The sequence below is a fragment of the Melozone crissalis genome, unplaced genomic scaffold (assembly GCF_028551555.1).
Source record: "Melozone crissalis strain CALT ecotype California unplaced genomic scaffold, PUWL_Pcris_2 ptg000059l_1, whole genome shotgun sequence".
Classification (NCBI taxonomy): Eukaryota; Metazoa; Chordata; class Aves; order Passeriformes; family Passerellidae; genus Melozone; species Melozone crissalis.
In genome coordinates this window covers 1,605,003-1,627,274 of record NW_026535837.1, presented here as the reverse complement: position 1 = coordinate 1,627,274, position 22,272 = coordinate 1,605,003, and the positions used below count along the sequence as shown (strand labels likewise).

The window sequence follows — 22,272 nt, the reverse complement described above, 5'->3', positions numbered from 1 at the left end:
GCTATGTGTCCCTGCTGTGTCTCACCCACACAACATCAGTGTGCTCCTAAAATCAACCCCCAGTCAACCAAAACTTACAAGGGGAATAAATGGATTTTAAAAATGAAGACAAAATCTGGATTATCACCAGGAATTATTGCCAAATCAAGCCCTTTTTTTAGGATTATCCCACTCTAAAAATGCCTTTTTTTTTCTCCTGCCATGCTCCCCATAAATCACTGCATGCCATAGGAGCACATCCAGTTACAGAGCAGGCATGAGGAATGTCCAAAACATTCTCCAAGTACTCAAGGGTGTCTATAAAGAAGAAGCCTGACCTCAATTCTGCATAGCAAAAACACAGATTCCATAAGATAAGGATGTATACAGGCAGAATATTAATGAAACATGTGATGTATATATCAATATATATTATTGTATTTAATATATTCTTGAGAAATATATTGAGAAATACATCCACAAGTAAATAGAAGTTACACCCTGACAAGTTCCCAGGCAAATGAGAATAATAGAGTATATTTCTGAAGGAGTGTATGGGGTGCTTTTGCAGTTCTAGGGTAGGAGCAGGAGGCTCCCACAAAGCCTGGCTACATTTCTAACCACAAGTCAAATCCAGTTACCAAGATCTATGTAGCATAAACAGATGAAATGAGACAGCCCACTTGCTGCAGTGGGTCAGATCAGGTGAGTGACTTTCTCCTTCCAGAATCAAACACAGTTTAAAGGTGCTGAAACACAAAGTGCAGTTCAAAATGAGCCTGAATTTTTGGGCAGTTTGGGTACCGTTTTCTTCCTTGGAAAAGGCATGTTGCTTTTTCACAAGAGAGTCTTAAAGAGGTTTCCAGGATGGTTCAAGGCCCAGATCAGCACTGAGCTGAGTGCTCCCTCTCAGGACTGACATTTCTTGGTTTGCTGTTCAGGACTGGGGGGACTGTGATGGATTACCCATGAACTGAGAACTCTCATCTCCCACGTGGCTGCTGCAGGCATAATCATGACACAGGAAATTATATAGCTGACTAATAAAATCCATGAGGTCTTCCAGTGTCCTCTAGACAGGGGATTTCACTGAGATCCAGATCCCTATCCTGAGCAGATACTTTTAAAAATGCCACCCAAGTGTGCTTGAGATACAGATGTGACAGTGTCAACACATCTCTAAAACCTGTAAGATTTCCCTGTGTGTAAACTGATGCAAAGCACAACCCTCTACACTTGCTGGCATCCTCTTTCTGTTATTTACTGAATCCTCCCCAAACCATCCAACTGATAAGTTTACCTGTATCAGCTACTGTAGGAGTACATACAGCACTAAAATCAAACAAATCTAATTATGTTAAAATAAAATGGTGTAGGTGTTCCAGCTTGAACAGTCATTTAACGCTCAGCTTTGGGGAAAGAAATACAGTGAAAGACTGCCAGAAATACTGACATCAATCTTCCATTTCAGGAGCAATTCAGAGTGATTCCAAATATAGTTGGTCCTATTAAGAAAACAGCTCTTGGATAAGAGTGCAAACTACGTCATCATAAGAAGGAAAATCAGAAACATATGCTTCCAATGGTAGGAGGAATTTTAAACAAAGTCAGCAATTCAGCATCCTAATAGTAAAATCAGAGAAAAGAGGGGGGAAAATCTCTATGCGCCAATCCAACCCTTTCAGGGTGAAGTTTGGTGATGAGCTCTTGTCTGGCCTTTCAGTTTCTAGAAGCAAAAACAACTTAATGACACCAGCAGGAGCAAGCCCCACTAGGTGAGACACAGACCACATTCCCCACCCTCTCACAGGAGCAACCCTTGGGATTCCCATATTCCAGTTCTGTGGCTACATGGAGGGAGGCGAGGGGATATGGCCAGTCCCTGGCAGATCCTCTCTCTGCAGGCTGAAGCTTGGCCTCAGCCACAGCAGCTGAAATCGGCACCACGGAGCACCCACTGTTCCCAGAACTAACCCAGAGATGGCACAGAGCTCTCAGGGGGAACGGCAGGACCCTGTGTGGGAGGGCATGAAAGGGAACAACCACCTTTGGAACAGTAAATCCCCCGTGGCTGTGCCCCTTTCCTTGGATGTGTGAGTCAGGAGGCACCGAGGAAGAGGGAAGGAGGCTGAGCAGCACATCTGCTGTGTGCACAGCCCTGAGCCCACCCTGCACACCCACACCAGACAAAGCCCTGCAATCCACATGGGTGACCTCAGCTCAGGCTTCCTTTCCCCTTTTTGCTTTGGGCCAAGATTCTCAAGGGAGCCTCGAGGAGTCATGTAACCGAGTTCAACGACTTTGAATTTTCCTATTGACCAGAATAGCATAAGATCACATTACCCATGTCTATTTGTTAATGACGAGTGCTCCTTTAGCCATGCTGCTGCTCCATGGCTGGGACACCATAAATGTGTGTGTTGGACACCATAAATGGCAAGGATGACTCCTTCAAGACATAAGCACTGTGGGGCACACAGGAGTTTCACTCAACAGCAATTTTCTCAGGAACACACAAAAAACATAGAAGGAAAAGTTTCAAAGTTCAGGAAAATTTTCTGCTTCCCTCCCACCAAGCCCCCTTGTAGTAAATATAAATCACCCAGCCATTACTATTGCTGTAACATAGAAAGAGGAGAACTGGCATTTCTATACAAATGCTGCATTTTTTTTGATCATGTCATATCCATATATTTGTTGTAGTTTGCATAAGAGAGCTTAAAACACTGAAAAAGTCCTTTCCTCTTTGTTTTCAGTTAGAAATCCCCCATTATCCTCTTTGGGAGCAAAGCTGTGAACAGCCGCTGTTTTCTCTTCTAATTATCGATTTTACAGCAGACATGGGAGTGACCAGATTGCTCTGGTCTGGAGAGAGGTTTCTTGACAAAACATATTATGCCAAATACTGCTGCTGCATAGAAATTCCTCTGATTTTGGTGGAGGGGAAAAAAAATTTAAACAGCTGAGAAACAACCCCGTGCCAATGTGGACTTTTCAAACGAGTATTTCAGCATGAGAACTTTTCAAACCACTATTTCAGCACAAAGACTTTTCAAACCAATATTTCAGCACAAGTTAACTATTGCATTCAGAGCCCAGTCCACCACTGAACACATTCCAGGACCTGCAGGGAATGGCTGCTTAGCTGTAAAAATATGCATGTGTGAGTCCAAAAAGGTCGCAGTTTAATCCCTGCTGCATCAGCCAAGACAGGAGATATCACAAAGGTATGAAGATATTTGAAGCAGGTTGTTATTTTATTTGGTGGGAACCAAACAGATTATATATAGAAATTTATATATAATCTCAGAAGGTGACACTGGTGGTGTGCAGAAATATTTTGCGCAGTTCACTGCTACTTATTTGTCTGTTGGTTGTTTTGGTACCATATAGATCTGTAATACAATTTAGATTATTTGCAAAAGCTGCCTACCAATATCCCTTCTCAAAGTTATTGAACAAACTTTCAAGAAAAAGAAATAAATTCTGCTATTTATATGTTTAAGTGATTTCAAACAAGAGCCTATTAAACCAAAGAAGGCTTGAATTCAGCTATGTCTACTTTGCTGGACAAAAAAAAAAAAATTAAGTCAAGGAGGCAAAAGCATTCCTGTTTAATGTAATGCTCCATAATTTTCATTTGATGAAATAGCTGGCAGAGTAAAAGCTGGCTGTCACCTATCCTTAGGGAAATGATTTCATAGTCCACTTACTGATATAGATTGTCAGCATTAAAACTAATCCAAAGGTTTCTGCACTTGGAGAGATTTAAGACCTGGGCAGTGTAGCCAGGTGCCTCAGACAGCCAGAGATGTAGAAACATGGATGCAAGCAAGGAAAATGTCAGGCTTTATTTTGAAAACTGATTGGACTAAAAGGCTTAAAGTCCTATAGTTGCAGAAGCACAGCCCCTTACTAGGGACAATCTAATTCAGGATAAAAAACATGTATTCTGATTAAGCCAATCCCTTATGAATGCAAAACACAGTTTAAAAAATTATAATTTCTGATTTTAAAAAAATATAATCAATGTTTAATATGGAATAAAATTATCATCAGCATTTCCTTGGTCAAACTGACCACCAGGGCAGCCCCCAGACTAAATGAGTGTTTAGTATTTCTGCCTTTGTTAAAAGATAAATTCTGTACATACAGATTTTTTTTTTACATTTTTTTCCCCTTAAAAACTCTCTCTGAACACAAACAAGGTGTTGTATGAGTAAGCATTGCAAGAAAAAAATCAATGTGCATCACAGTTGACAGCTGCAGGCTTAGTTGGTCAAACAGCAATTAATTTATGCAGCTGTCAGATCAGGATATTTTGGATATATTCCAAACACAGAGGTTGCTGTCAGTTTTAACCTGATGCAGCAGAATGTGGAACAGATTACAAATATTTTCCCATTTTATTATAGTGAGAACCAGCCCCCTTCTGCCAAACTCTGCTTTAAGACACTTAGAAGTGTTACCTTAATGAGACACAAAATTTAATCGTGATTCATCTTCAATAAATGAAAACAGGAGGTGTAAGTTGCCAACAGAGTTGTTTTAAATTCACACTGGAGTCTCAGAAAAACCTGCCCACTGATAACATTGCTGTCTAATTTCATATGATGAAGGCCAAAAATACAGCAATTTGTGTTCAAAAAGCATTTTAATATGCAACCAAGAGCAAAAAACTGCTTTGGACAAGGAGTACCACAGAAAACTGTCATTTCTGATAAGATTTCTGTTTCTACCTTCTTGAGCTGACACTTTTGCAATACTTGTTTATCCTCCCTGTACATTCTGATCCACTTAGAAATGCATATTTGATGATTTCCATAGCAAGTGAGGTTTGAGCTCAGATGCAGCTGTGCACCTGGAGGATGCTTCCAGCTGCCCAGATGATTCTCACCTCGCCTCTACTTGTTCTCTTTATGCAGTGCTTCACAAATTAGAACTCTGCTTCACCACTCCAATAGTCCAGTGTTATATCAGTTACTGATGTGGATTTTAATAGCATTAAAGTGAAATAAAGGATTATCCAGGGAATTGCTTGAAATATGCATCTAAAAACTTACCCATTACCAAAATATGGTCACCCTGAGGTTAGAAACCAACTGGTTCCCAGCAGCACCTCACAACAGCTTATTACCAAACACTGAATTCTTCCAGTTCATGTTTCAAGAAAAACATAGAGAATAGAGGCAAAATGCAATAGGTTGATAATATTTCAACAATCTTGACTTCCCTAATGCCATGAGACATTTAAACAGCTTTTGTACTTCTTCCAGATGAAGAAATTACTTCTATGGAAAAGAAACCAAAACCCTTATTTTTGGACAAAACATTCCAGATTACCTATAAAGAACCTTGGGAGAAAAAACAGAAGAGGAAGTGCTTTGCCTAATGAAGCCACCTAGGAGTACATTGAGTACATCCTCAGCTGCTTTCATGCACCAGGACATCCTTGAAGTTTTGAACTGCAAGCACTGGAGAAAATAATGTCTCTGCTACCCAAACAATGTGCTTGCAAATGAGGTAACTCTTGGGTTTAAATATGTGGGTGAACAGACCTTATGAATCCAGACTTAGAGCTGAGTCATTTATCAAACTTATTGATCTTGTTGAAAAGGCTTTATGCATCTTAACAAGTCTTTCCTTTTATGTAACAGACAAAGCAATATAATCAGGCACTTGTACCACTGGAACACAATCATGACCATCTTCCTGAGAATTAGATACTGGAAAATAGGTCACAGATTCTCCTTCTTCAGCTAGGAGCTCTGAGAGGACCCTGGCTTTGTTATTATTCCACCTGTGCAAGCGAAGTGCTCACAGCACCAGTCCTGCCCAAGTTCAGGAAGCATTTAGGTAATGCTCTCAAGCACCTGGTGTGACTCTTGGGGTGTCCTGCACAGAGCCAGGAGCTGGACACAATGATCCCTGTGGGTTCCCTTCCCAGTCAGCATATTCTGTGATTCTGTGTGGCACTGACGCAGACACCACCTAAGGCTGACATTCTAAACTAAAACTCATCTGCTAATTTGGACCCTTCCTAGAACTCTTTCAGAAATCAGCAGTTACTTCCTTGAAGTATTCTAAAAATTGGAGCACTGAGTGACATTGTGTTTCCATGTCCTCCTTCTAACATGGATATGCCATTTTTTGAGATGAGTCAAGGTATGGGGTGACCTTGGATGACAACAGTTGTGCCAGGGAGATGTGGTAAACCATCCCCACCACCCAGGAGAGAGGACAGCTGTGTCACCATCCAGCACTTACAGTGAAAGGACTGATCACTCTGTAACCTCCTTGGAGGAGCTGTCTGGGTGTGCAGGTGTGAGGTCAGGCTGAGACACAGAAATGCCACACACCATCCCTGAAGCCTGACCCAGCACCCTCCACCTGCATGGAACTGGGCAAGACCAGAGAAGATACAAAGGATTCTGTGGTTACCACTTCAGAGGGGATTGATGCCCTGATCACTTCACTTCAGATGCCTTGATCTGTTTCTCAATATCTGCTCACATCTAATCTAGCATGAAATGCAATCCAGGCAACCCTGGCTAAAAGTCTTCCCCTGCAAAGTTTCCAGCATCTTAGGGATGAAGAATGGTGTCAGCTTTGTTTCAGGTTTCACATTTTTATTCACTGGAATGAATTCTTCGCAGCAAAACTATTTGCTTAACACAGAGCCAAGTGTGAGTGCCAAGGCAGAGCTGCCCTGTGCCATACCCACATTTAGAGGGTCAGATTCCCCTTTGCCTGAAACCAGAGAAGGGCAATTCATCCAGTCTGCATGTCCTTGATCCAGGAGATGCTCTCATGGCTTAGGCTGATGTCAGCCTCCAGGCATGCCCAACTGTCCCCCTACCCTGAGTTTTGTGTCTCCTGGCTCCTTTCCACCCTCCCTAGCAGGGATTTCTGCAGGAGTGCACAGCTGGAAGGGAGGCGCCACAGGCAGGCAGGCAGGCAGGCAGACCCAGATCAGCTCAAAAGATCTGTGGGGGCAGTGAGGAAGCAAATCCATGCATGATGCCAACAAATGTATTCTTGGAAGGGCCCTACCCTTGCACCCCTGACATCAACATCATGAATGGTACCACTGGGTATCTATCCCACCCCATGGTGTGTCTGAGCACCCTGAGCCATCCCTGGGGATGCAGGGCCCCACTGAGGAGCAGCTTTTTGGGGTGCCCTGCATTTGCAGTTGGCAGGGCTTGGAGCATGACAGCACAGGAGAGCAGAGTCAGCCTTCTCTCACCCCAGAGCAACTGCAGTGGCATGAGCAAGCCAGGTTTTAACAAGAAATCTACATAAAAGCTTTCTCAGAGAGCGATTACTTAATATAACAACCAGCTGTCTCTTCAATTCTTGCTGAGGCAGCTGATCTTCTCACCATTATTCACAGAGGAGAAAAAACAGGGGGGAAAAAAATAAAAAAAGCAGCAAGGCTGTTTTGTCTATAGAATAAGCAAAGCACCAGAGAAATTATGATACCTGACAGACAGAGATGTCAAGTGCTTTTTTTTGTTTCTCATTCCTTAACCATCTATCCATTTCTTGACAGGAAAAAAGAGCTCTTACTGCTGGGGTGCAAAGAGGTAATTAGTCATTAACCCCTTAAGGGTCAATCCCACAGCTTTTTGTACCTCAGCTACACAATCTAATTACCATCACTTTTATGTTAACACTTATCCACACAGCATCTGAATGTTCAGCTGGCCCTGTACTGTGCTGGGCAGCCTTGTACAGAAAAACAATTACCACAGGAAAACCTCAGTGGGCACCAGGAGAGCCTCCAGGCTGGGAAAGTGGAGTATGGGACCACCCAGGCCTGCAAGGGCTGTACTTTTTGACCTGAACAAAATCATGGCTTGAATAGATGGGTTTGTCCCTCAAAGTCAATCAGGAACATTCATCTGAATTAATTAAATGCCTGAATTTATGTTAGGGCACATTAAACTTCTGCATGGCCAATTTTATTCAGAATTAATGTAGCCTTTGATTCTGAGTTAAATTGCACAGAAGAGTTTAATAAGAGGTAACTAATGGGTTTCAAAACTAAATTTGGATTCCTCTTCCTGGAGGCCATGGAGTCAGCTCCGGAGGGCTGAGGCAGAACAGAGATAAGAATCTGGGACAGAGAGGTTTTACAAGAAGTTTGTCCATGGGATGCTGAAAAGGAGCAAAGAGGTACAATTTTTTAATTACCCCTGCAGCCTTCATGTGAATCTTGAGAAGGGTGATTTTTCCACATTTGTTTTCTTTAACATGAGGAGCAGCACTGCCTCCTGGCATGGAGCAAGGGGCTCCTTTGACCATCACCTGATTTACTGGTGAACAGGAGCTCCCACAATTCCACCCGCATTAGGAAAACTTTTCATTGCTGTTTTTAGTTCAGTTTTACTTTGGGTACAGCCCTGACCTCCCAGGCTTTGCAGGAGGACATGTCCCCTCCTCTCTCCCTGCTCTTTATCCCAGCAGCAGCTCCTGGTTTTAGTGCAGGCATACAAGGAGTGAGGCAGTGAACCAGTGCCTGAACATCCTGTCTCCTGAGGAAAAGGGGATGGAAAGCACTGGCACAAGTTTAGCTGACCTGCTGGGAACAGTTCACTCTTTTTAACAGGAAAAAAAGCCTCAGACCTCGGTAAGGCATGGATTTGATTTGTAATAAGGAATTTAATGATGCCTCTTCCACAGGATCTAGGATAGTAAAGAGGTGGGAGAGAAGGTAGAGATACCTAAGTAGCTTAGAAATTATTTTTAAATCCCTGTTTAGCAGAAGCTAGCTAAACCAGAGCATGATTTGCTATCTGGACAGTATTGCTCAACAAGACACATGTGCACATTACTGCCATTAAGCAATCAATAAACCTGGGTGCAGGGCTACACACAATTTATTGTTCCTCCTCTTGCTTTGCTCTGAGTCAGCACTGAGTCTGTACAATTGGGCAGGTATCACCCAGGCAGCAGAGAACTTCTTGTGATAAACAGTGGTGTAGCCAAAGAGAAAAAAGAAAACAAAACCAGCCTTAGAAGCAAATCAGGAATGTTTTTATCTATTTGGCCTATAAGCTTTTTTCCCCCTCTCTTTAACTAGAACCTCAGACTGCTGTTTCTCTGCAGTCCCACTCTTTGCACTCTGCACTGCCTTCAGGAACCCGTCCAGCAGAGGATTCCTCTTGCAGCGTGTTCACACCTGCACAATTACCATAAGTGGAGGAAATTTCCTCTATTCTACAGCAAACAATGGAAAGGATTGCATTTCTCTTTGTGCTCAAAACCAGAGCACAGTTGCTTTCAGGGCAGGTTATGAAACTCCCCACAGAAAAAGGCTGTGTCACACAGAGGTGACTGTGTGCTGCTGTCCCCACAGCCAGTTAATGCAGCTGTGACAGTCCCGTCCTAGAGGTCCCATTTTCTTCCTCAAACACATTCTAAGCACGTTCTCCATGTGTCCTAATGTCTTAATTGAGGATAGAAAGAAAACTCCCCTCTTGATGTGGTTCCAAACACGGTGGGACTCTCACCCTTCTCTGAAACATCCAAGCAAGGGGAGCTCAGCCTCCTTACCAATTTCACTGAACTAATTACTGCCTGAAATTAGGCACGTGCTTAAATGCTTTGTCAGGCTCCTGGACTAACTGCAGACTCAGTCTCTCCCAGCAAGCTCCTTCCCACTCTGTCCCCACCCATCCTTGTCTTCAGGGAATGTTGCCATGGATTTCCACGGGACACAGAGTCCATATTGGAAGAGCCCCGTTAAGGTTGCTAGGCGTAAATATTGACTTAACGGCTCTTCCGCCTCTTTTCTTTTTTAAGAACAGATTTGTTGGCCATGGCTGGAAAAATAGAATGATGGAGTATGCATGATTCACTCTGGCACTCACACAAACATGCAGATCAGTTGGCTGGCAGCTCCTCTGTTCGCAGAGCATCGCTCCTGAAATGTGTCATTTTGTTTTGGCAGCCCGAGCGTCCAGGCCCACAGACAGAGAGATAAAATCTCCTACCTTCCATGTACCTCACATGGGAGTCACTGACCTTATGCTGCACTGAATATTGGATTAATGCTCCCAACAGCTTTTCAGTCCAGACACACAGAAGGACTGACAGAAGTTTTGATTTCACACCAAGAGCCCAGCCCAGAAAGCTCCCCTCTCATATCCACTCTGCCAATACAAAAGAGGACAGGAAAGCAACTTCAGGTAAAACTGTTTGTTCAAAAGTCTCTTCAATTAGAGCTGTTTCACAGCCAAGAAATATTGATACAGACAATAATTCTTGTGACAGAAGGAAAGTAGCAGAAGTGAGAGGGGACCCTAAGCTTTTGGTCACTGGATTAATGTTTTCATTACTGGTATTCCATGCTCAGACTTTTAATCCTGACTGCAAAAAATGTTTCTCTAAACATTACTTCAACACACAGCATCATTCAAACTCTCTCCCATATTGATTCTGCCAGATCTGAATGATTTGGCAGGACTGGCAGAGGAATGAACCTTCACCAGAGATGCCTGGGTGTACAAAGTATGTGGGACACGGTGGGCATTGATCCTGGACATGCCAGCACAATCTCTGGCTATTCCTAAACTCCTGCTCACCACATACAGGAGCATGAGCAGCTCACCTGAGAGCAGCCAGACACTGCAGGAAGCACATTCAGGATTTCCTACCAGACCTCAATTTGATACACAACTTGGGGAAATCAAGAAGAGATCAAGAAGAAATCAAGAAGAATCTTGCGTTTCACAACACTTGGCAGAGGTCTGCCAGAAAGCACAGAGTTTGTCAGGAGGAAAACAGAACTCTAATGATTGAAGATAAGAGGAGAAAGTCCAGTGTAAGGCAAGAGACCCTTCTCTGAAGGATCTCAAGGAGTTTGTCTGCATTTTAGCCAGGCAGGATGTCTTTGGGACTTTTATCCCATCAGAGTTTAAGCACCCGCAAAAGACACAATACAAAATCAGTCAGGGAAACTGGGATCAACACCTGTGCATATTTATATTTGCTTTGCATCTACATGTGCATATTTCTGTTTGCTTTGCATCCATCCTCTGTGTCTCTACACCTTTCCCTTGGGAAACAGGGACCAGCTGGTGCTGCCAGGCATCCTCTGTGCACATCCTCCAGATGAGGTGGTTCAGTGCATGGTACATTTAAGGCTGTGGCACCTCACAGCTCTGCAGGGAAGCCCAGGCCTCTGGGGTCCCACCCATTCATTAGACAACACAAGAAATAGCCATTCCCACTCAGTGTTAAGCTACAAGAAACAAAAGCAAGGGCCCTTAGATGGAGCTTAGCAACAGCTGCTCAGGATCCATTCAACCACTCTCAATCTATTTTTACTGACAGCTTTTGAAGCAGAGAATTCATTAAACAGAGGAACAGGTTGATATCTGTTCTTCTCAGCTGTAGGCAGAATTTAGTTTGTTATTTTCTAATTGTTTCCTTGGTGGCACATACAAATTCAATACTGCATCTGCAAGCAAGGATGTCCATTTTCAGAATAAAGACAATGACAGGCAAAGTTTGTATTAGCAACAGCTGAGTAGAAGACACCGGGAGATAAAAAAGGGACATTCTCTTTTAAGGTCCTCATGTGCACAGGACAAGAGATTGAGTAGATATAATTGCATGAAATTAAGGCATTTTCTGCCCACTCACTCTCCTGCCCTTGCAGGTGGAACAGCACAGCCTGGGTGCTGCCTCCTGGTTTCTCAGGAATGTGTTTGCAGGGAACAGAAACGTTTCACAGCGCAGAAGCAAGAAATAGCCTGAATGGTTTCTCTGCTCTGCCAGCTCAGGATCAAGGCTGAGCAAGTCAGTTCTTACTGCACATGGATATTGCTCCCCTTGCACCTCACAGGAGAATCAGGGGACAAACCTATCAACAAAGAGACTTTCAAGCTGTGGTTATTGGCCATTATTGCCTGGTTACAGACATGGCAATGGTTGAGTTTTATGAAAGGCTCTCAAAAACACCACACAGCAAGACAACATGCTGCTTTTCTCACTGGGTTCACCTTGTACTGACCCAAGGTGGGCTCAGCAATAGGAAGGCACTGCTACAAATAGTCGTAGCTGTTTGGAGCTCCATTTATGTCTCTCCACCAAAAGGATCCCCTCTGCCAGCTGAGATGTCTGAATTTGCCCTTGAGCCAGCTCCTCTGACTTAGGCTGGCTGAGCTCTTCATCCAGTCAGTTTTTAAGATCTGTTTTATCATGTGGTGCCCAGATGATCAGCCTTCAGCTCTGACATGACCAAGCACTGGGGCAAGAAGTCCCAGTTGGGACAGAAGTGCAGCAGGAATGTGTCCCAACCAATGCAAAGTAGTTCTGTGTAACTGTGCTACCTTTAAGTCAATGAGAAGGCACTTTAGAAGTTTAAAACATATTACAGGAACCAATCCTAAAGTAACCAATCTCTTTCTATTTCCCAGAATGAAAATCAAGGGTGATAAGTGCAGATCCAAATGTCTCAAGTCAGGTGAGATGAATCCCACCTTCAGGGCATAAGATGAGGAAGAGGTAAGGATCAAACCTCTAAAAACTACAATGAGTTCACAGAAATTGTGAAATTCATTTTTCTTACCCATGTATTCCAGCCAAAGTAAGGGAAAAAACCACATCTCCCTTCCAGAAGTACAGAGTACCACTCATCTTTATGGCACAGGTTAACACCATCTCCTATGACAATCCATGGCATGTCATCATTTTAGAGCAATTAAACAGATTATTTTAAGCATTTAAAAATTATCACCCTGCTCCGGCTCTCCTCAGATGCTGTGACACAACTGCTGGCATTCTTAGTGGATAAAGTCTCTTTATGGCATCACAGACTTACTCTAGCCTCACTCCTTTCCCATTCTGCAGTTATGTGGCTGCATTAATCTGAAAGAAGAACATTTCTCAAAACATTTTCAGCCCCATTTAAATTTGCACGATCTTGTCTGCCTGTGATGGGCTGAACAACTTGTCAGTCACATTTGTCAATCACTGTTCCTCAGATGCAGGAGTCTAGCTGAAGCAAAGGGGCAGAAACGAAGGTCTGGTACTCACTTTCTCAGCACTGCAATTTCATTCTCTATGCTGCTTTCCTTCCCCTTCAGTGCCTTCTTGGGAATGCATTTGACTGCAAAGAGTTTCCCACTCGCTCTCTCTTCAGCCAGAACAACTTCAGAGAATGCACCCCTGAAAGAAGAGAAGAAAAAGCCTGGTTTAAAGTGGCGTTTTTTTCTTTGACGCCTGTTAACTGAAACACAACCATTGAACATGGTTCTTCTGGTGTCCTTTGGAAGCTGCTCTTGTTAAACACAGAAATGACATTAGAAACATCTTTCTTTGCCTTTACAAACATATGGAGACATTCACACTCATGCAGTGCACTAAAGGCATACAGACACAACCATTTTAATAAAGAACCATCATCCAGCAGAGATATGAGCAAAGCTTGAAAATGAGTGTAGGAGCATCGGGGGGTGGGACAGTTGGGACTGACAGACACGAGAGATCTCTGCAGCGAGGTCGTGGAACTTGTGGTTTATTGCAAAGGGCCTGGTTGCAGGGCCCTGCTGGGATTTGGGGTTTATTGCAAAGGGCCTGGGTGCAGGGCCCTGCTGGGATTTGGGGTTTATTGCAAAGGGCCTGGGTGCAGGGGCCTTTTGGGATTTGGGGTTTATTGCACAGGGTCTGGGTGCAGGGCCCTGCTGGGATTTGGGGTTCATTGCAAAGGGCCTGGGTGCAGGGCCCTGCTGGGAGCTGCCAGCCACAGCTCGGAGCAGGCCCGAGAGAAGAGAGGGGGGTAAAAGCATAAGAGACTAAAAGGGGTAAGAGAGTAAAAGGGGTAAGAGCTAAGAGAGCGAAGTTCTTGTTACAATACAATAAACCATCTTCTGTGTTGAATATTCTGATTCTCACTAACCAGTCTAGTACAATATACAAATCCTATAGCATCTACATACAGCTTATAAGAATCACTAAATTACTATACTGTGTTACATTTTAAACCCTACAAATTCCTCTTTGGGCCCCTTCTGCCAAGCTGGCAGGGTCTGCTCAGACTCTTAGACTTGCTTACAAGCAGAGAGTCTTGTTTCATCAAAAGGGGATTACTTTTAGTCAGCCACACCGTTGTTTTCCCGTTGTTCAGTAACTAAAAGATCCCAAAGCTTGCTTTCATTTCAATCTCACTTATAGTTTCTATATTCTCAAAATCTTTTGCCAAGCAATCATATTTATAAGGCTTTCCTGCTTCATCCTCCCCAACAATGAGAAAGTGCCATTTCTGTACACGGGGGCATGGACCATAGACTGGCTGCTGACTTGGTGGATGAGGTACTTTCCCCCTTTCTGAGGTTTTTGGAGGTTTAATTCACAAAGCAGCCCAATGTCCCCAGGGCTAAGTGCCACAGCAGTGTCAGGAGTGCTCCTGGTTCCTCACTCACCACAAGAGGTCAGGGCCCCCACTGTGGTCCTGCCTGGGCTTCTCCTCACCATTGGATCAACCCTGACTCAGACTGCATCACAAGAGTTATTCCACAGCACAAACTGATGTGTGTAACCACTGAAGCCAAAGAATTGGATTAAATCACAAGTCTAAACATTGGCCTTAGTAGCAGCCTCCCTATGGTTACCCCAAGAGGGTTACACAAATAAAGAAACATCAGCACAGCAGCCAATTGCCAAGAATGGGCAGTGCCTCTCCTTCTCTGGGTTATTTCATAACAGAGTATTCTTTCTTGCACTGTCAGTGCTTCTGGACCTAACCAAGAAGAGGCCAGCATAACGTCACAGTGCTATACACTCATTTTTTGGGTTCCCAGATTTTTTGAGCACTTGAGCATCATTCAGACTCTCCTACTCTGGACAGATTTGCAGTGGTACATTAGGACCATCCTTGTATTCTGGAACTTGGTACTGGTTTAGCAGCAGGGTACTGGGCCAGGGAGAGCACTGACCTGATGAGGAACAGCAAATAATTTTTCCTACTCACCAAAATCTCTTCTTGAAGCACCCACTTTGTCCAAGAGAGATCAGAACCAAGGGCTTTTCTAACCCAATGACAGCTGAAGGAACAGGGTGAGCAATCTGGTCTAATAGAAGGAGTTTGCAACTATATGATCCTGAAAGTTCCTGCCAATCCAAACCATTCCTTGATTCTATGATTCTGTGAAGGTATGTGTTTTATTTATAAGAAATAAAAACAGTCTTTCCTTTATTATTTCTCCTGATTAGCAGGTTATTGTGGTCTCCTACACAGCTCACTCTGATCAATGCTCAGGAGGGTGCTGAGCAAACCCAACCATGCTCCAGCCGGCTCTTCAAAGGGTAATGTTTGGTCACAGCCTCATCTGGCCACCACCAACTTTCTCTGGCTTTCACTCCTGACAACTGCTGCTTATCTAGATGTTTTGTGGATAAACAAAAGAATTTCCTTTCCTGGACAGGCTCCTCCTTTTTAAGTCATGCACTTGGATGACACAAGCAGGCTGCTGTGACCTCACCAGCAGCTCCTGAGTTCCACAACAGCCTCATGAATCATGAGTGGATAAGCAAAAGGAAGAGGCTGCTGCTCTGGAAACAAAGTACCTGTTTACCCAGAAATGCTTTTGTAGCCCCCAGATAGGGAAATAGTGATAGTGAAATTGAGGAAAAAAGACTTTTGCACGCTGTTATACAGCAGATGTTTGACAGCTCGTCCATGTGGGGCAGTGATCCTCTGAACCAAGAAATGTTTTGCCTCATTTTTACTAAAAAGGACAGACTATGGCTCCATTTATGCCACTTGGAGTAGAAGAATGATTTCCTCCTTTCTGCTTTGTGTATAATCCACCACACCATGTCAGAGCATCACAGGCTCCAATTTAGGATCCTGACAGCTGATCCAAGTGGTTTGCACAAATAAGCCACCCAGAGTGTTTTTAATTGTGTTATTTCCTTTCCTGCTATTGACAGCCCAAGCCATTCAATTCACCAAATAAGGTTTTCATCCTGACCCTCATGCTTGGGACAGCCAGACCAGAACTGCAATAAAACCCTTTTGCTGGAAAGCCCTGAGACCTCTGGGCGCTTACCAGCTTTGGTTGCAGACCTGAGCACTCAGAAACTCCCAGCTGTATTTCATGAACCCCTCAAATCCCATCTGCTTTAGCTTTCAGCACAGCACTTCACCCCAGCTGTGTCTGGAACAGGCTCCTTGCCCTCAGTTAAATGGTGTTGGAAGCTGCAATATTCCCACCAGGAATATTATTTACTGATCACACAGCTCTCCCAGTGTTTATGATATTATAAAAATACAGGGAGCTCCCTTCCCAATCTGCATTTCATTGCTGATCTCAGACAACAAAACAGAGGAAATCCCTTTATTTCCCCTCTACACAATATGGTTAACTTTGTGAAGCACCTCTTTTTCAGCTGGCTCCCTCATTTAGCTGGATTTCTTCCTCCACTTATCAGGACAGACATGGTTTCCTTGGCTGGAAAGAGCCTCTATGAATTTAAATGAAATTTTTTTGTGGAGCTCTGCAATACTCATGAAACCCAATTCCCTGTCTCCTTAACAGCCTTTCTCATTACAGCATGAAATAACCTGAAGCTCAGCTGAAGTGTCTGGTCCCATGTCAACCCTGGGCACGGACAGGGTGCTTTTTCACACTGATTTTTATATGAGGCCATGGCATGAAATTGCTAATGCTGGGAAAAGCTGGGATGGATCTGCTGGGAAGGCAGGAGGGAGATGTGAGGAGGCAGGAGGGAGGTGTGAGGAGGCAGGAGGGAGGCTGTCTGCACTATTCTGTGCACTTCACACACCCCTGTGCTCACAGAGCAAGGGAGGGACAAAGCAATGAGTCAGTGCACAAAAGAAAGAGAAGTGAAGTGCTGGAAGGAAGGAGAAGGAAGGGAGCAGATGCAGAGAGGGATCAGAGTGTTAAACAGAGACTCGGCAATATTGGGCAAGAAGAAAGAAGGGGTGGGAGGGAGCAACAGCAAGGGAGAGGCAGCAAAGATACTCCTGGAGTCAGGGAAGAGTCAAAATACTGAATAGATGGGCAAGCAATTATCTCATAGCTTCAACCATGCAGCTGAATTAATCCACCCCTAATGACACAGTCCAGCCTCCACTAAACCCCTCTTGACTCAGGCATGAATAGGTAAATATCAGAGAGAAAGGCACCAAGACAAGGCTGCTCATTTTCCTGCTAACAGCAATATATCCTACAGCAAATCCCCAACTTCTGAAAACAGTTCCACAGAACCACCAGCTCAGCAGGCTTGCTAAAGATTTTTTTTCTCCCTAAAAGGAATTAATACTGCCTTTAAAATCATTATATTAATTTAAAAAACCCAATTAATTTCTAAGAATTAATTACAATTCTTTATTGAGATTTAAAATGCAATTGTGTGCAAAGTTTTAGAAAGAAGTTTGGGGTAGGAAAATATTGCATTTTACACCATCAACATGACAGGACTTTTATGAAAAGGCCATGGTTTCCATTAAACATCACCAAGCAGTGCTGTATGATAAAAATGAAAAAACCAAATATCACACTGTGATATAGATTTTTTTAAATTGGAAAAGAGGTTAACTAGCTAAAAATTATGATTGTAAATTGTCTGCAATGGTTGGGATGCACCATTCCCTTCAGCTGGGAAGGAGTAAATGCAACCTTTCCAACATGCCCAGGCACAAAATCTCCACCTCTCCAAAGAAAAGCTTCCAAATCCTTCAAGAATTTTCCCTGTCCTGCCTGCAGATGATAGCAAGCAAGCAAAAAAGTATCATGGCTTTGAGGAAGTAGGACAGTGGTGGAAATGGGTAAGCAAGAAACTTCTGCAAAATGAAACCACTTTCAGCTGCCAAAATCCGTGTGCGGCAACAACCCATTTTTGAAAGTTTTGACCATATTATCATTTACCCTGGAGGAGCTGCTCTTTTCAAACTTCTAATTAAGGCATGGAATAATTTCATTATTTAGATCACTTCCATATGAATTAGGAACAATGTAAGGGAAAAAAATGTTAAAGGACTTGATGAGTGACATTGAGATAATTGCAAATTCTAGAGGGTGCTTGAGATGTTTTGACTCCTCACCTCTTTGCAAACACCTGGACTGTGCAGTATCCTATAGGATGCCAATTTTTTTAAAGTTTTGATCCATTTAAATTATTTCTCATTAATTATTTCTCTTTCATATAGATTTAAAGATTATAATTTAAAGATTAACATTGAAATATGAACATTATTCATACCCAGACTGGATTTTCTATGAGAATATGGCTGCAAGGCTAGGCTGTCCTGCAGATCAAAGCAAAATAAAGAAAAGGTAAGTTTTTTCCTTCTTCTGTTGGAACTATAACTTATTATGAACATTTAATTTCTGAAATTAATGTTCATAATAATTAACTTATTATGAACATTAATTTCTGACCAGCATATACTGTGACAGCAAATCTGCTCTCATTCAACAAAAAAATTGCTGTGACAAAAACACTGACAAAATGAAGACAAAGCTGATGGAGGGATAGAACTTATTTTTTTTCCATTCAGCCTCAATGTTGAGCAGTTTTCCACTGCATTAGCAGGTGCTCTGCCACACTAAGTCAACAGACATAGCCAGGAAACAGATTTCACATCTTCAGGCTGCATACAGCTAATGTTCTTCATTATTGTACAATTGGCTTCCCATGTGTACTTTGCCCTGGCCAAACCAGGAGGGGAAAAAACTGAACACTCAACATCTGAAAAATATACCATGTCCATCCAGCCTGAGACAGAAAGACTGACTGAATCAAAGGGGGACAAATCAAACTAAAGGTCATTTTCATAGTGTGGCTTTGGCAACCACACTCAAATTCTGCTCCTTGACTCTTCAAAGAAAGATTACTTTGGACTGCACCACAAACAGAGGGAAAATGGTCTTTGTTAGCATTTTCACAGCTTCTTCCATGGGCCTCAAGGGGTTAACTGCAGGATAAGCCCAAGCTCTATGTAACACATCAGAGCTTTTTTTTTTTTTTTTTTTTTAATTTTCTATTCAGTTGTTTTTGTAAGCACCTCCTCACTCTCCTCACACATCATCCAGGTGCATCCCAACACAAACCAAATTAAAGCTGGAAATAAAGATTTTTTATTCCAAAGTCATGTCCATTTTCTGACAGCTGCATGAAAATGAATTTACAATTCAATTCAATAGTTTGGTGATGTCTGAATGCAAAGTTAACAACACAGAAGTGTGGAGAGGGTTTTTAGCTAGCCAAGAGGAAAGGAGAAGGACTTTGGGATTGTGCTACACATGGTACAGAAACCAAATTCTCTCCATATCCTCAAGAACTGAAAATAAATTCATGCAAAAAGCTGACTAATCTGGTGGCAGCCATCTATGCTTTAGAGCACAAATACTTTTTCTAGCTATTTTCATTCATCAAACACACAGTTCAGGCCTGCAGCCCCTTCTATGGCAATGCTTCCTCTGCCTGGGCAAGAGCACAACAACTGGGATCACTGTATTAACACCGGTATTTTTAGCCTCTCTACTCATTTAATTTCCACTCGGCCTCCCAGCCACGACTGAAAATGCTGTTTCCTACCTTGGGGCCCCACGAGTGCCTGCTCCAACAGCAGACATGGCCCTGCCCTGGGCAGTGTCTGACCCCAGCTCCCCTCTCCAGGCTGATCCCAATCCCTGCCCGCAGTGATGATCCCGTGGAGGTGCCTGATGCTGCAGCCTGGGGCTGCTCTTAACCCACTACAGATGATGAACAGCACTCCCACTGTGCCAGAATGCTGCTGCTGTACCCCGATGGACACTCCAATAATGGCAAGAGGCATAGATACTCTTTGCTGGGTATTCCTGCAGCAGGAAGCTCCTTTTTGGAGCACTCACACCTTTCCCTGAGCCACTGCCCCATGGCCATTCCCTTTCTGGAGCACTCACACCTTTCTGTGTGTCCTGAGCCATTGCCCCATGGCCATTCCTTTTCTGGAGCACTCACACCTTTCTGTGTGTCCTGAGCCATTGCCCCATGGCCATTCCTTTTCTGGAGCACTCACACCTTTCTGTGTGCCCTGAGCCATTGCCCCATGCCCATTCCCTTTCTGGAACACTCACACCTTTCTGTGTGCCCTGAGCCATTGCCCCATGGCCATTCCTTTTCTGGAGCACTCACACCTCACTCTGTGCCCCGAGTCATTGCCCCATGCCCATTCCCTTTCTGGAACACTCACACCTTTCCCTGTGCCCTGAGCCATTGCCCCATGGCCATTCCCTTTCTGGAGCACTCACACCTTTCTGTGTGCCCTGAGCCACTGCCCCATGCCCATTCCCTCAGCATTTTGTCCAAGGTATCCTAAAACCACTGTGGGCTTGCAGTGAGCAGCCACAGTGTGAAAGGACCCTGGAGTCACCATGCCCAGGGCTGGGGAGCACAAAATCCCCAATTCCAGACTTTTCTTTCAGTCATTCTGCTGCTTGCCCTTTAACAAAATATTTGGGAGGAGATAACCCCATCAATACCCAAATCTCTGCTAGGATTCATAGCTATGACCATAACATAGCCACTCATATCACACACCAGGGCAGAGCTTCTTTGTTCACCTCCTTTTAAACCAGCTGGGTTTCCACTTACCATTTCAGTCTGCAACAGAATGAGCAGCACAAAGCTTTGATCTTGTGTAGCCACCAAAAGTTTTCCTATTTTTTTGGATTTAACTTCTGTTTTTTGTGGGTACTATTGTCTACGGTTACAACAGCTTAGTGTTTTGACAGTTTTTGTCACCAGAGTCAGCTGCAAGAATTTTAATGCCCATTTGAGGCGTATAATTTCCTGTAGTTTAGCTGCTCAATATTTAATAATCTCAGGGAAAGGAAAAAAAAAAAACTGGGATTAAGATTGGAAATCCATGTCAGCTACTTATAGGAAAGCTACTTAAAGGAAAGAGACTTCTATGAAGCCAGAAAACTCAGATTTAAAGTTGCACAGCATAAAGCATGAATTAATGACAGTATAGTCAAGGTGGTTTCCCTCACAGCCCTGGACCCCCTTCACCAGAAGGCAACAACCCCCTTAGAGGGCATCAATGGTTTTCACTCAAGGAAAACATCCCTGGAAATGATGTGAACCATTCTGTAGCTGGGATTAATTCTTTACTCCAGGATGAACCCCAAGGTCACAGCAGGGGCTGGCTCACATCACCAGCCCCTCTGGTCACTCCAGCTCACACAGCAGCAGGGTGAAGGCACCAAACACACAACCAAGGAGACTTCCAGCCAAGAAAAGCCACCAGGGGCAGAGCAGAACAAGGCATGCAGGCTTCAGTGCCATAAAATTTGGGTTCAAAGATGAATGAACCACACAAGGCACAGAAATCCAGCCAAAAAGGAAAGTTTCTGAAGAACCTCCTCCCTTTCTAAGATGAATTTGTTTGAGCTGCCTGGTGTATGCTAATTTAATAGGATGCTATGCAGTCTGTTGTGAGACAGTGATGCACGGATGCTAAAAAGGGAAACTGGCCCAGCTCAGATCCCCAGTGGTGTTTGTTATTACAGTCATTTTCTTTCCTGAACTGTTGGCTCCTTTCTGATTAATCCTGACCCCTATTAGAAAGGGAAGTATTGTCTTTAAAGGCCTATTACATTTACATTACATCCTCTGTGGCAATCACACTAAAGCTATCAAGAAAAACATACAATTCTCTGTACCGAGATCTTCCTTCCATTATACTCTTCACAAATTAGCTGTTAAGCAGGGGTTTTTTTTTCTCCACTGATGATCACTTTCCTTCCAAAGTGAATATTTAAGTACCTTCTTTTCCACTTTCATCTTATGAGTCAAAAGGAGCTCATCGTCTGGCAGGGTTTATCTGATGGCAGCATTCTCACAAGAAAATAACCTTTTTTCTTCTAGGAATGACCTCAAACCTTTCTAGAGGCATAAGTGATCTCCGTACTTTTTTTTTCCAAAGCATTTCCCCATTCTAACACTGACACATACAGAGTCTATTATTTCTGGAGATCTTATCTGGCCATATTAAGTAGATTACACCAATTTGAAAGAGCCTGGTTCTTCTTCTTCTTTCTCCACATGGAAACTCAAGAAAAAATCTGTCCCAGTGTGGCATTCTCCAAGAGGCTGAATCAATTACAGAATAAGTAGATGATATTGTAGGCAAAGCGAGGCAGACACTGTAGTTTTGCTTCCAACAATTCCTACATTCCTTCTACAAAGGTCTGTAGGGAAGGTGGAACTATCCACTGCCCAAAGATCAAATAATTTTGCAGCTGTGACTAATCCATGGGAAACATC

At 43.4% G+C, this 22,272-nt stretch overlaps 1 protein-coding gene across 3 annotated transcripts in view; it reads right to left on the bottom strand.

Annotated features, from left to right (window-relative positions):
- Positions 1 to 22,272, bottom strand: part of CAMK1D (calcium/calmodulin dependent protein kinase ID) — a 223,190-nt gene that overhangs the window by 115,371 nt on the left and 85,547 nt on the right. For all 3 annotated transcript variants that reach the window (XM_054287530.1, XM_054287531.1, XM_054287532.1), the window contains exon 2: positions 13,030 to 13,161. In XM_054287530.1, coding sequence (XP_054143505.1) covers positions 13,030 to 13,161 — 132 coding nt within the window. The remainder of the gene's footprint in view (positions 1 to 13,029; positions 13,162 to 22,272) is intronic.